Source organism: Urocitellus parryii, chromosome 2, assembly GCF_045843805.1.
Source record: "Urocitellus parryii isolate mUroPar1 chromosome 2, mUroPar1.hap1, whole genome shotgun sequence".
In the NCBI taxonomy this organism is placed as follows: Eukaryota; Metazoa; Chordata; class Mammalia; order Rodentia; family Sciuridae; genus Urocitellus; species Urocitellus parryii.
Genome location: NC_135532.1, coordinates 130,740,581 through 130,756,607, shown reverse-complemented (window position 1 = coordinate 130,756,607; position 16,027 = coordinate 130,740,581). Strand labels below are relative to the sequence as shown.

Genomic DNA, 16,027 nt, shown 5'->3' with positions numbered 1-16,027 from the left:
GCTCACATGTGAGACAATGCAAAAGATCTGGAAGAGAAATGATTGGGTTATAGCCTTAGGTTAACCAGTGAGTTAACCCCTAAACTAAAGTGGTAGGGTATGGCTAAAGGAGGTGGGAATTGGGGTGTGGCTATGGTTTACGTATTTTAAATATGATAAGTAGAGTCTCTCTGCACTTCCAGAACACCGTGATATGAGCTGCTTCCCTCTGCCACCCTCTCCCACCATGATGTTCAGCCTCACCCGGAGCCCTGAGGAATGAAACTAGCCTTCTATGGATTAAGACCTCTAAAACCATGAGCCCTCAAATAGATTTTTCTTTCTTACAGTTGTTCTGGTCAGATCCTTTAGTTACAGCAGCAAAAAAGCTGACTAAAACAGAAATTGTCTAGAAAGATATATAATAAGCTGTTACAAGTAATTCTTCTTTTACAACTAGTATTGGTGAGGAAGGAGAGGTAACAAGGACAAATAGGAGGTTTTCTTTTAAATTTCATAAATATCTATACTACTTTTTTTTCCTAAAACAGTTAACACTGAATACTTTCGAGAAACTTTTAAAAACTTGTTTAAGAAATGAAAATGCATTTGAATTACTAGTAACCTGGAACTGGAGTAATGTCTGTCCAGAGCTCCTGATACCAAAAATGGCTCCAAATATTGAGCTAAACATTATAATCATATTACTCAAAATAAAATTTACTTGTATTTCAATTAACAGAAAACCATTATACAAAAGTAATGTATTTAGAGTAACTTTTAATTACACTCTATCATGTAAAATAAAGTCTAATATAGTTTGTAATGTCTTTTGAGATCCAGTCCTGTATTTCTCAAACTTGCATATGCATGCAATTCACCAGTGGATCCTGCTAAAATGTGAACTCTAATTCAGCAGAGTAAGATGGAGACTGAGAGCCCCCCTTTCTAGTTAAGTTCTGCAGATCACAACTTTGAGTTATAAGGATCTAGACCAAGTTTGTAACTACCTATACTTGATCTTTAGTGAATAACTTGATCTTTTGTGAATTATGTATTTCATACCTCTGTGCCCTTTTATACTCTATTCTTATCCTACATAGTTTTCCCAACCTCCTCCATCCCTAAAACTTTTATTCTCTATAATAGGTTTAGTTCAAACATTGAAGATATTTCAGGTAGGTATAGGTACTACTTCTTTTGTATTCCCTGAAGACCTGTGTTTATATGTTCCAGAATTCATCACATTTGCTATACATACAGCCATCTCCCTATCAGACTCTGAGTTTGAGTAGGAAGTATCTATCAGCACACTGGTATTCTATAAATGCTTTGGAAGACAAGTCACTAAGGTATCAAGTTTCTGACATTACTTTGAAATAATGGTTATCACAATCACTTTGATTCCATAATATTTTATGGTAGCATTCAGTTAAAAGTAGGTAATTTCTTAAAATATGATACAACATTTATATTACAAATTAAAGAAAATGTTGCGCTATTTGATTAGATATTTACCTTACTGCTGAAAAAAAAATCAAATTAAATTTACTTCATTTTGGAGTAAAAAATGGTAAAACAAAGATTGTGCTTTATAGTACTCTTTTAAATACTTTAAGAAAAAATAAGAAAGACATTAAATTCCTGATCTACCTTTCTCCCTTAAATTTATTAGAACACTTTTATTATATTTTTAAAACAAAATGGCAGAATAATATCTTAAATCAGATGCTAACATAGGCAGCCCTCTCTTTACCACTCACCTTCCTCATCTATCCATTTCATGGTAAAAAGCTGTTCATTGTCAAAAGAACACATGTCTCGAACCTCATTGCAAAGACCCTCAAAGGAGATGGAAGGCTCAAAGTGTGTTATCATGATATCCCTGAAAAAGAAAAGGAGTTTTAAGTTTGAAAATGAATTAAACTATAATAATCTATATATTATTGAATGCTTAATAACTTGATGAAGTTTAGCCAACTTGTGTGTGCATCAGCATGTACTACTTCCAGAAAACTATCCTTTATAGTTTTATAAAGGAAAAATTTAAATATCAATATTAAATTTCTTAAGACAAAGATGTTGGATTAATGAGAAACCTTAATTCAATCTCCCCTCATTGAGAAAGCCTACTCTAGCTGTTCTAACAGATGACAGCCCTACTTTTGCCTTAACATTAGTTATCAGACCTTTACTCCTTCGGGAGGAATTTTGTTCTGCTCTTGAACGGCTCTCTATATAAGCTTCTACTTTATGTTTAACTGAAATCTGTTTCAAACACCAGTCCCATATCTCCCTTCCCCTAAAAGTCTACCCTTCATCCAAGAGATGCCCTTCTGTCATGTTATGCCCACTAGCCTTGACTTTCACAGATTAACCACCAATAAATCTGTTAATCATTATTTGTACAGCATAATTTCTAGATCTCTCTGCCTTCATTTTCACCTTTTACCCATAAGAATTACAGTTTGCCAAAATTGGTTTTAAAGTGACTCATATTTTAAGGTAAGTAACCCAAAACATATAGGAAGAGACATACAATATGTATTTCCTTTGGATCAGCATTAGATGAACAAGAGTTTAAATAAATTCACAGAGCAGATATTCACTATAAGATTTAAAAGTGTAAGAAAATGTTTTAAAGTACAGGCTTGTGGTTTTCTCCAGAGCCAGCAGAAGGTTTCCTATGACCTAATCTCCACATAATAGCCACAGTGATCCACTCAAATGCAAGTTAAATAGATTGAAAATTTCTTTATTTAACACTTACACAGTGATCCCTATGTATCAGACTGTGTTCTAAAGTTTTTACAAAATTAATGTAGTTCATGTCCTTCCTCTGTTTTAAACTATTCAAATGCATATATAGTCATGCAGAGCAACATCCAAAGTCCTTAGCAGGGTTCACAAGGGAACCATATGAACTGGCTCCAGCTTCCTCTACAACCTATTTTCCCTACCACTGGATAGATATACAAATGCTTATAGTCCACCATCTGTCCCAGCTAAAATATAAGCTTGGTAAAGGTGAAAGCAAGGACTTTTTCATCAAAATCCTCCTAGTAGCCAAAGCAGAGCCTACACAGAATAAATAAATGGAAATGACAGTACTGTGAACTAACTTGGGTAGTTGGAACACAGAATAGGAAATAAGAAATTAAAATTTTAGTTATCTGCAAAAAAAGTTACAGCTGAAGTCTTTCAATACTACAAAGGTAAACAGAAAGCCAAACAAGAATAGAAATCAAATGGCCTTTTCTTGGTTATCATTATTTTACCAAGCACCTGTACTTTTCTGCCCCTCAGAACTCTGTGGCCTTGGCCTTTATAACAATATGCTTCCCTGACTCTGTCTACCATTCTGAACACTTGTGTCTCCTTTTGTCTTTGATCACAAGACATTCTTTATACCTTCTCTCACATTCATTCATTCTCTCTCTGAAATCTAATTCACATTCAGTGTTTTAACTACTATGTTCATATAGAGATCTTCTAAATTTGTAATTTCACGGGCTGGGGATGTGGCTCAAGCGGTAGCGCGCTCGCCTGGCGTGCATGCGGCCTGGGTTCGATCCTCAGCACCACATACCAACAAAGATGTTGTGTCCGCCGAGAACTAAAAAATAAATATTAAAAATTCTCTCTCTCTCTCTCTCTCTCTCTCTCTCTCTCCTCTCTCACTCTCTCTTTAAAAATAAATAAATAAATAAATTTGTAATTTCAACTCTGTGTGGTACTTACAACTTTTGATAATCTGGTTCTAATTTCTATTTTCCACTGGATCCGCCACTTCCAACTCTGATTTACTCACAACCCCACACATTTAGATATTAATTATTCAAGTCTAATCCAGACATTCCCTCAGTTTAGGGCTCAGTGTATGGTGGTGAATGAGGGAAACTACTCTGTGATGGGCCCTAAAACTTCCATTAAACTGTCCAACAGGTATCATACCATCAACTCACCATATACTGATAACACATCTTCTACTAAATTGTAAACAACTAGAAGATAATAGGAACTCAAATATCTCCCAACTGAATGCAGAAGAAATACTTTCAGATCTGGGATGTAGCTAGTACAGCACCTGCCTGGATGTGTGAAGCCCTGTTCCCCAGTACAAGCAAATGCACTATTATTATGTTTTCTTTTTCTATAAACATTTACAGAATACTTATAATACTTATTATGCTTGAGGTGTTTAACAAGCCTTTATCTTATTTAATCTTTACAGTAACTGTCAGACTAGACACACAGAATCCCATCTTGCAAATTTATTTAAAAGGCACACAAGGGAAGATTAGGTACTTTATTTTACTGATACTGTGTTACCACTACCTTAAGCAGCTTCTGACCAACAGTGGATGTTCAAGTAGTTTATGTTCAATGAAGAGAGGTGTCATATGTTGGACTCTAAGGAAGTACAAAGAAATTAAAAGCATCCCAGAAAGGCATATGAGAGGTAGTCCCAATATAGTGGTTAAAACTCTGAAATCTAAAACCAAAATATTTAGGGGTGTTTTTGGCACTGGCGAATAAACCCAGGGGTGCTTAACCATTGAGCCACATGCCCAGCTCTTTTATATATATTTTTAGAGACAGGATCTAACTAACTTGCTTAGGGCCTCACTAAATTGCTAAGGATGGCTTTGAACTCATGATGCTCCTGCCTCAGCCTCTGGAGCTGCTGGGATTACAGGCATGCACCACCAGATCTGGCATGTTTGGGTTTGAATCCAGGCTCTATTACTTACCAGCTAGTGTGTGACCTGAAGTGAGTTAGTTACTTAACTTCTTTATGCCTTAATTTTCTCATCTATAAGATAGGAATAATAATACCTCAGATGACATAATGAGGATTAATAAGTTTACTTAATTAACATTTGTAATACTTGGAATAATACCTAGAAAATAGCATATTTATATGTATTTAATAATAATTTTTAAAAATTCTATTTCATACAGTACTCTAGGAGCGAAACCTCACTAGAGTGACAAAAATAATTTTACCTTCTATCTTTTAAAAACTTTTTTCTTAGTTATAGATGGACACAATACCTTTATTTTATTTATTTTTGTGTGGTACTGAGGATTGAACCCAGTGCCTCACACATGCTAGGCAAATACTCTACCACTGAGCTACACCGGCCCCCTTTCTACTTTTCTTTTTCTGTTCTTTCTTTTTTTAGTGGTACTGAGGCTTAAACCCATGGCCTTGTGCATAACAGTCAAGAGTTCACTACTACTGAGCTCTATACCTGGCCCTGCCCCCCTGCCTTTTTTCATTTTTTCAGTTAATTCTACCTTCTAAAAGCAACATACAACACTTCTAATATAGCTGAAGTAAACATATCTTTGTTGCTTTCTTCCTAAGGGTCCACTGACATGACAGAAAACTGAAACAACAAATTACTAAAGTCTTAATAACAAAAAAGGAACCAGAAGCAGAACAGAAAGAATGAGAAAACCCTAGATGATTAAAAACAGATGGGATAAATATGATCAAGAAAACATTCCAGCCCAAAACATCAAAGAGAAACTTTTAAAAGAAAAATGTTTTATTGACATAAGATTATTTTTCCCTCTCTAAGCATTTAATCACACTTCTTGGCACTTCATCTTATAAATGTATTTTACAAAAGGCTAAGGAACATTTTATGACTTAAAGAATAGGATAATGTTTAAACCTTTACAATGTAAAATTTACAAAGAAATCAAGATGTGGAAAAAGTTAAAGGAAATGTAAATTCAAAAATGTCTCTCTTCTAGTGTCAATCCACTATCTAAAACTGAAAATTTTAAAAGTAGGGGGAAAAAAAACAATTTAAAAATAAGCAAAAGATGATTTGAACAGAAATCTTTCCAAAGAGGATACACAAATAGCCAATAACCATATGAAAGATGCTCAACATCATTAATCATTAGGAAACTGAAAACTAAAAGTAAATGAAGTATCACCTCACAGCCATTAAGATGGATACTATCAAAAAAAAAAAAAAAACAGGGAGGCTGGGATAAGAGACACAGCCTGTAATTCCAGTTACTCAGGAGGCTGAGGCAGGAGGATCTCAGGTTGAAGGCCAGCCTGGGCAACTCAGATATTGTTTCAAATAAGAAAAAGAGTTGGGGATGTAGCTCAGTGGTAAAATGCCTCTGAGTTCAATCCCCAATATTGCAAAAAGAAAAGAGAACAAACAGTGCTGGGATTGTGGCTCAGCAGTAGAGCACTAGCCTAGGATGGGCGGGACCTGGGTTCGATCCTCAGCACCACATAAAAATAAAGGCATTGTGTTGTGTCCATCTACACCTAAAAAATAAATATATTTTTTTTTTAAAAAAAGAGAAGAAACAAACAAAACAAACAACAAAAACCCAGAATAAATAAATGTTAGCAGGGATGCGGGGATCCAGAAGACTTGCACATTAGAAATGTAAAAGGGTGCATCAACTCTGAAAAACAGTGCAGAAGTTACTCAAAAAATTAAAAACAGATTTTCCACATAATCTAGCAATTCTACTTCTAGGTATATATGAAAAAGAATTGAAAACAAGATCGTAAACAGATACTTGCATACCCATATTCATGGCAGCATTATTCATAAGAGTCAAAAGATGGCACTAGCCCATTGATGGATGAATAAATAAGTGTACTTACATAAAATGGAATATTATGTAAGTCTCAAAAAAGAAACCTCAACAAGGAAGGAAACATATATTATAACATTAATGAATATTGAAAATATTATGTTAAATGAAATACTCAGTCACCAAAAAACAAATACTTGGAACTACTGATATGAGGTACTTACAGTGGTCAAATTCATTGAAATGGAAAACAGAATGGTGATTGCCATGGAGGAGGAAAGGTAGTTTTCTAATGGATAGAAAGTTTCCGTTTTACAAAATGAAAAAGTTCTAGAGATTGACTGCATGACAATGTGAATATAGTTAACACCACTAAACTATACACTTAAATGGAAAAAAAATTATGTAGCCATGACTAAAAATTGAAGTACAGAAAGGTATATTATTTAAGTTACAAATATAGCCAGTACAGTGGTGCAAGCCTGTAATCCCAGCAGCTCAGGAGGCTGAGGCAGGAGGATCACAAGTTCAAAGCTAGCATCAGCAATTTAGCAAGACCCTAAGCAACTCAGTGAGACCCTGTCTCTAAATAAAATACAAAATAGGGCTGGGGATGTGATTCAGTGGTAGAGCACCTCTGGGTTCAATCCCCAGTACCCACCTCCAAAACACAAACAAACAAAAAAGTCACAAGTATAACAAGGAAAATTAAGCATGGTCAGAGAAAATACAGTGCTAAATTCCCATCTTTCATAGTGAGCAACAGATATAATAGAACAAGATAATATTTAAAAGTTGTTAACTGTGGGTGGTTGGAGGAAACAAAACATTTAAAAAGTCATACTTTAAGGGAGACTTCTGAATGAAAGAGACTTTCAATTTCTCTACCATGTAGAGGTATTTTGCCATCAAATTTATTTCCTAAGTAAATTTAAAGATATTAAACAAGTTAAAATAAGTTTTATAAACAAAAATAGTTTTAAATTTTAAAAATATTAAAAAAGAAAATAAAAACAGAAAATAGTTCCTTCTTCTAAAACATTAAAAGAGAATCTTCTTGTCTCAAAGCAATTTTTCTTTTAAAGTGCCTTCTATGAAGTCATAAGGATTTGGGAGAACGTATTTTGGAATTAAGTTAGAAGACAAGAAAAGAATTCTATAGAATTTCTCTAGCAAAAAACAAATATGAAAGTATCTTTCTTGAGTGCAAGGGAAGGAAAATAGTATTGGATATCATCAAAATAGGACTCCCTTATTAAAATCCACCAGGAATTAACATGTAGTAAGCATATCTGTAAGTAACAAGAATTTTCAGAAACCTGGCTTTTTAAGAGGTAACAAATGTTTATTAGAAGAAACGAATATTTTTAAAATATCTGTGTAATTCTTAAAAAAGCATCAGTATGTACAATTTTAAGAGATTCAATGAAGGAATTATGCTTTATCACTACCAATCCTTAACCCATTTTTTTCCCATTGTTCCGATGTGGAACACCTATAAAAACTTAAATATAGTATATAACATATAACATAATTATACTAATAAGAATATAATTATAATGTGCTAATTAGTCAACAATATTGATCAATATTAATTAATAAAATAATATTTAAGCTCTAGATTATTATTTCCAACCTATTTTATTATTTCCCACCTATTATTTCCAACCAACTGCATTGAAAAATCCATAGAATGGAAGACTTAGGACTTAATAGGTTAAGTGCTAGGAACTAAAACATTTAAGAAAGTTTTATGTAAACATTTCTCTAAATAACGGGAAAAGTACCATGAGCATAACACTCCACAATCACCAGGTCTTTATTATAGTAGCAAAGCTAAAAATGAGCTGCAAAATAAAGATTTTACATTGTAAAGGTATTTTTTTTTAAAAAATATGCATGGAGAATTTTCTGGTTTAAGTTCAAAAACCAGAAAGAAAGGGAAAAAAAAAACTGATCTTTGCCACAAAGATTCCTAAAATGGCAAATTTGGATTTAGTTTTACTTAAAAAGTGAAAAGGAAGAAAAAAGCATTTTTAATTTTGCTGTCAGGCTTCAGAAGACAAACTGCTTTAAGCATTCAATTTCCTATGTTCTAATAAAAATTCTAAAGTTTTTCTAATGTTTTAAAAAATAACCCCAAAAGAATCATAGTCAGTTCTGCTATTTTCAACATAAGCTTTTCTCTTAAATAACAGTCTATTTAGGAAAAAAAATTATTTGTAAACACCAGTATAAACATTGGTTGAAGCTAGATTATCCATGGATGCTAAAACCACTGGATATAAGGTTTGGGGAGAATGAAATAGTCATATAATCTCAAATTAGCAACCTTCAAATTAACTGTTAGTTACAAAAAAAAGTCACAAAGCAACTTCCAGTTTTTAACATCTAGAAGACAGAAAATGGGCTCAAAAATAACAACAGTAAGAATTTTAAAATAAAACAAAAAGGCTGTGTTCTAAAGCCCCATCGACACAGAAAAAGGGAAAACAGAAATTTTGTTTGAAGCTTAAAACCCAGTTTTGTATTGTCACTGAATTTCAATACTAAAATCTGTAAAATGGAGATAATGATATCTCCCTTGAGCATCACTGTGAAGATTAAATTAAAACAAGCACAAAATATTTGCCATAGTTGGAAAGAGGGTAGGTACATTATAAAAGTATGTTCTTGAACATATTTCAAAGAGAAAAGGAGGGTAGGTTATCTTTGAAGACACTCTATGAAATTTTCTTCTTATCAATCTATTTCATTATGATAAAAGACCACTGCTGGAACTTCAACTCAACATTATCTGGAAAATTCTAGCCAGATGGTAAGATACAGAGAAATGAAGGCAAAACTATCACTTTTGTCTACTTTTAAAACTGGTACATTATTGACCTATAAATTCTAAGACAGTTAACCAATAAATTGTTAATAAAGTAGCCAATTCAATTTAATCATACAGAAATGGAGAGTATAAAGCCAAGTAAGGTGGTGTGTCCTATAATTTCAGCTACTCAGGAGAAGTTAAAAAAAAAAAAAACAGGGCAACATAGCAACTCTCCAACTCAAAAACAAAACAAAACAGAAAACAAGAAACAAGCAAGCAAGCAAAAGAAATAGGAAAAAAAAAAATAGGAAATAGGAAAAAAAAAAAAAAGATGGTACATAGTAAGCCTTTAAGAATAAAAGGTCCCATTCATGAAAGCAACAAAATTATATATGAATAAACTCATCAGGAAATATGTAAGAGTGGAATAGGAACTATAAAACCTTGCTGAAAAATATGAAAGAAAAGAATAGGTGGATATCACATACTTATAAAGCCAGCTCTGTATGATAAAATTATAAACTTTCAAATTAATCTATACATTAATATACTCAATATGATTCCAAATCAAAATAACAATAGGGGATTTTTGTTTTGAACTTATGAAAACCATCTAAAATTCATCTGGGCAAGAAAATGCACAAGAATAGCCAAGAAAATTTGGAAATAGAAAATTAATAAAATAGACTTTTCCTAACACAGTAAAATTAACTATAATATTACAATAATTAGCCAATCCTAGCATATACAAAAACTGATTTCACTCTAAAAAACTAATGAAACAGAAAAGCAACAGCATATAACAAAGTTGTAATTTCAAATCAGTGGTGAAAGGATGACCTCTTCAAAATTGGCATTAGAACAAATTTTTAGCTGAGTGCAGTAATGAGTGTATGCCTCTAATCCCAATGACTCGGGAGGAAGAGGCAGGAGGATCAAAAATTCAGGGGCAGCCTCAGAAATTTAGTGAAACCCTCTATCAAAATGAAAATATAAAGGGCTGGGGATGTAACTCAGTGGTACAGCATTGCTAGAGTCAATCACCACTATCATCAAATAAATAAGCAAATAAAAGCAACATTAGAATAAATTTTTTAAAAATAAGTTTTATCAGAATACTACAGATGATTAAATTTCCAAATACCATTCTTTGAAAAGATAATACTTTAAAAAGCTGCATAGGGCTGGGGTTGTGGTTCAGTGGTGGAGCACTTGGCCAGCACGTGTGAAGAGTGGGTTCAACTCTCAGCACCACAAATAAACAAATGAATAAAATAAAGGAAGTTGGGGAATCTCATCAAAGTCAAACAGAGACCAGAGATTAGAAAAAGAGGACCAGTGTAAGAAAGGACTTGAGGGAAAGTGAAGGTACTGTGGAATAAAATTGACCAAATTATATACATTTACAAATGTCACAACAAATTCCACTATTATGTATAATTATAATATACCAATAAAATTAGTTTAAAAATAATGTATAAACGAATACTTGTGCTGGGCACAGTGGCGCATGCCTGTAATTCCAGTGGCTCAGGAGGCTGAGGCAAGAGGATTGCAAGTTTCAAAGCCAGTCTCAACAACTTAGTGAAGCTCTAAGTAACTCAGGGAGACCCTGTCTGTAAAGAAAATACAAAAAGGGCTGGAGATATGGCTCAGTGGTTAAGTGCCTCTGGGCTCAATCCCCTGTATCCCCCTACCCCCTAAAAAAAGCATACTTGTTAGAAAGTTACTGTTTTGCTGATCCAATGGTCAAAAACTTAAAAGACACATAACATGCAATGAAAGCATAAAGAAACAGCGTCACTCACATACTGCTTCTGAGAATGTAAATTAAGTTTTGAGGAAGAAAATGTCAAATTTTAAAATGAGAATATCTTCGGCCTTGTTTGCAAATATATTAAATATAAGGATGCTCCTCTAATATTACTTAAAGTAGTGACTTAATGAAGACAACTTCAAATGTTCATCAATCAGGGGGAAAAAAAAGATTTAATCGGGTTGGGGACATAGCTGATTGTGTCCAACTCCAACTAAAAAGAAAAATAAATATTAAAATAATAATAATATTTTTTTAAAAAACCAGTCACTCAAGTTACCTTTGAAATGGGGCCTGGGCCTAGGCCAGGTGAGATGGCATATGCCTGTAATCTCGGAAGCTTGGCAGGATGAGGCAGGAGGATTGCAAATTCAAAGTCAGCCTCAGCAACTCAGTAAAGCCCTAAGCAACTTAGTGAGACCCCCTGTCTCAGGCTGAGGATATGGCTCAGTGATTAAATACCCCTGGTTCAATCCCCTATACCCAAATTGGTGGGGTAGGCCTAGGAGTTCCATGAGAAAGCTATCACAACTAAGGACCTCTAGGAGAATTTTCTGTACAGAATGCTTCTTCCTTGTCAGCTCTTGTATATTTAGACCTTTAGTTTGCATATAGTCAGTTCTGGCCTCACCTGCCTTGTTCTCCAACTCTTTGGCTTTAGTCCCCAGTGCTTGACAAGAATTTATCTCCATATTATTTCATTCAAATTTCTGAGAGGGTTTCTTTTTCTTTTCTCTTTTGCTGTCTCTCTCTCTCTCTCTCTCTCTCTCTTTTTTTCATTTGGCAGTAGGCCACCTTGTCCTATTTTTTTCTCTCTGGCCAAACTATGGATCAGCTGCCCTATGGCTGAGTGCTATGCCAAAATCTCTAGGATCAACCTGCTACCATTCCCCCAATGCTTAACTCAAGACACTGTTTTTATTTTCTCAGAACCATTACTAAACTATATTCTCAAAATAATTTTGCAACACTTTTCGAAACAAGTCTTGACAAGACTTGTTTACAGTGAGAAAAATCCTACACGCTCCTTCACCAAACCAGCTATAAAGCCCAAATATGCAGAGTTAACAATCTTAACTGGGGATGCAGGTTGGTGACAGAGCACCTACTTAGCACGTGTCAGGTCCTAGGTTTGACCTCCAGTACCACCAAAAGAGGGGAAAAAAAAGGAGTTAGCGATCCTTTTTGTTTCTAAATGTGCACAGAAGGTATCCTATGGTTTGTTATCACTGTTCAACAACAGCAGTTTAAAAAAGCATTTTTTAAAGTTATTTGCAAAATTTCTCATAACATATAATGCCATATGGATATGAGTAATCCAGACATTATGTGGTTAAATTCCACCCCATAATATCAAATAACTTTATATAAGGATATGCACATACAATAGCAATCTATCACTAACTAACAAAACCTGTTTCTCTTCCTCTGAACTAATACCACTAGGTAATGATTGAAGAAGGCCACTCACTGAAAAGCTCTCATGTTAGAAAAAGAAGGGTGCTGGCCATGAGACAGCAACCCTTAGGTTGGTCTCCATAAAAATCAGATTCTCAGTGCTATTAATCACCTGCTTGAAAACTAGGGGAGAAAAATCAAATTAAATGTTGATTATATCACACTTTCACAAGGATCAAATTCAGCAGAATAAGAATATCATACATATCGCTGAAGGGAGAAGGCAATTTATTCATTTAAGAAATCTGGTTATCTCAAGATTCAACATTCATTGTAAAGAAACACTATTATAAGGGAGTACAGGAAAAGTTAAGTGATAATGCCTGTTCAAGAGATCTAATGGAAAAGAAAACCTTTTTAAATGCAATTGTCCTTATATTTTTGAGTATAAAGAAGGGATGTTCTATTTTAATAACAGGTAGGTATTCCATTAGCCAATCTGTTTATTAACTACCCTTCATTGGTGACTCATTTTAGTTTCATATATATTAATGAACAGCTGACTATATACTACTATAATCATCAGGTTAGACTATTGTGAATAAACATAATATTAAAAGACCTAATATCAGAGGACAGAAATTTGTACAGTTTAGAGAGTGCTGATGTCTTGAAATAAAGGTAGTATTAGAAAGCTTTTATAGAACAAAAGGCACAAAAGGGCAAGAGGTTATTGTGTCTTTCCTTAGCAAATTTTCTAAGTTTTAAAAGATAACATTAGGACTGGGAATGTACCTCAGTGATAGGAGGCCCTGGGTTCAATTCCTTGTACCATCAAAAACAAAAACAAATTAACTTGAATGTCTTAGACAAATTTTAATTAAAACAACTAAAAAGTTGTATGTCCTTAGTGTCTTCTTTTTTGTAATTGGATCAGTAAGTGAAGAAAATATCTATAGAATGTCTATATCTGAGCACAACAGACTGATTTCTTTCCAAAAGAGAACCTTTGCAGTGAATGTAGCTCACTAGTAGAGCACTTGGCTGGCATGCAGGAGGCTATGGGTTCAATCCTCAAACCACCAAAATAAAAAAGGAGGATGGAGACAAGGAGACATTTACAATATTTTTAACTTATGTTTATTTACACTTATTAAGTAAAAGTAGGAAAAATGAAGAAGCATTAATTTATCTTTCAGAGTCACTGGATGCCATCAAAATTTTAGTCAAGATTTTAGATTATTTAAAACCATGAAGGTAACACAGAGAACTAAATATCTTAACAGCCAAAACATGAAAGGCACTAGAAGGACAGGAGACAAAGGTACTGTGCACTTAATTTCTCATCTTTCTAATGAAAAGAATCAAATACAATCTGAAATTGATACATCAAGAAATGAAAGTACAACTTTGAAAGTAATAAATTCAACCTTCAGAAAAACTAGAAATAAATTGCCAGCAGTGGTAACCTGTGGAAGTTGAGGGGAGAAACAGGGACACTTTTTATTTTACATCTCTGCACAATTTGTACTTTCTTGCCATGTGCATGTATTTATTCTCAATCTAGTTTGTTGAACTATCAATAATCATACACCTTTAAAAAAACTATATTTCTGCATCTAATGACTCATGGACTGTTTGTCAACTTTATAAAAAGGGAACATACTCCAAAATGAAATGTCTCATCTATCAAATTATCGATTAATTTTTAAAAAAGGAAGTTTTTTCTATAAACTACTGAATGCAGTCAACCTTTACAGAAGACAGGGGCTTCTTGATTTCAAACTAGCAAATCCTTACATCTAATAAATAAGACATATGGGGATTATATTTTCTTTGAAATCAAAACGAGAGGCATTTCGAAAGTTTGTTATCTTCACTGATCCTCTCAGGAATGTAAAAGTATGCACTGCAGTTTCAATCTTGCAGTCCTTGAGTGTTTTCTTTTCTTTTTTTTTTTTTTTAAACAATTTATTTCTGCCTAGACAAGCAGTAAGTTGGGCCAAAGCAGTCGGGTTTTCTGTTAATCCTTAGTGTCAAACTTTGTGCTTACACTAGCCTTTCACCTTACTAATACTCCTAAACGTAATTACTTCCAAAAAATTTCAAACCACAGCTAAATTCAAACGAAGGGGAGTACTGTGCGTCACTGATGATAGAATGTGATTTAACACGATGATCTCAGGACTGAATTATTTCTGGTAACCAAAGTACTTACAGCTTAGGTAATAATATGAGGAAAGACAGCAGAATTTAAAGCTGTGACTCTTCCTCTTCTCATCTTATCAGATGGTCCTTGAAACAATACTAATACAGAACGGTTCGCAAAATTTTAATTACACATTTGCCGCTCACTCTCGACGACACAACACCTAATACACATCCTTGAAAACGCCACCAACTTTACTCCTAGGTATGACTCCTACATCTAACATACTGGTCTGACTATAGTTCAGATGTACTCCATGAACTTTTGCTCGGCAAAGATAACCCTGACTTGGAAAACCAGAGGCTTTAGGCCTGCCGGGAACCACAAGGGCCAGCAACTGAGACAGTCCTGTCTTCTAAACCCTGAGCAAACCGAGGTTACCTGAGACAAGACTAGGAATCTTCAATTCTCAACCCCAAACACACCTAAACCAATGACGTACAGCCCCCGCAGATATCTCGGCAGGGGAGCGACCCGTCCCCATCAGGTACACACACTCTGTACCAAGGCTTCTTTCTCGGACTCCACGCTGCCGCTCAAGCCCCCGACTCCCCCCGCCCGGCACCACACCTGGGGTACCTACAATCAGTGCCAGGTTGCTCCTCCCCAGATCACTTCGTCACCAACCCCCTCCCCCCCTCCAGCGGCCAGCCCGGCCCAATCCGCCCACAACACCTCCAGCCCCTCACCCTTCCCTCCTCCAGGCCAAGCCTAGCTGGCCTCTCCCCTTGCTCGCACCCACACCACTGCTCCGAGACACTCACCCGCGGTAGTAGGCTTTCACTCGGACCTGATGAGAGTGGTCCCCGCTGCCGCCGCCCCCGACCGTATGGGACATGGTGCTGCTGTCCCTCTGGGTCGGCATCTCCTCACAGCCCCGCCTGGACGCCGGCGGCCGAGGGTGCGGGGGGCGCGCCAGGGGCCGCTCTGCACTCCGCCGCCCGAGCCGATCCCTGAGCGGCGGCCGCTCGCCCGCCTACCTGCGTACCTCGCCCACGGCGCCGACCCAAGGGTTGCCTAGCCCGGGCTGCCGGAACCTCGCGGCTCCTCCCACCGCCCGCGGCCGCAGCCGCCTCCACTGCCACCAGGGCCCAGCACGCCTCCCCGCCGCTGCCGCCCCTCCCACCTCGCGGGCTCCCAGGGCCCACATTCCGGGGGAGGGCGGGCGCAACCATCCGACCAGTTCAAGGAGCCTTCGTGCCGGGCCGAACCATCCTCGAGG

The 16,027-nt window shown here is 35.8% G+C and overlaps 1 protein-coding gene across 1 annotated transcript in view; it reads right to left on the bottom strand.

Annotated features, from left to right (window-relative positions):
* Prkci (protein kinase C iota) overlaps positions 1-15,822 on the bottom strand; it is a 63,912-nt gene extending 48,090 nt beyond the window's left edge. Inside the window, exons 1-2 of the mRNA XM_026394985.2 lie at positions 15,570-15,822; positions 1,743-1,864 (exon numbers count right to left, since the gene is read on the bottom strand). Of these exons, the coding sequence (XP_026250770.1) occupies positions 1,743-1,864; positions 15,570-15,670 (223 nt within the window). The 5' untranslated portion in view covers positions 15,671-15,822. The remainder of the gene's footprint in view (positions 1-1,742; positions 1,865-15,569) is intronic.
* Positions 15,823-16,027: the final 205 nt, after the last annotated feature.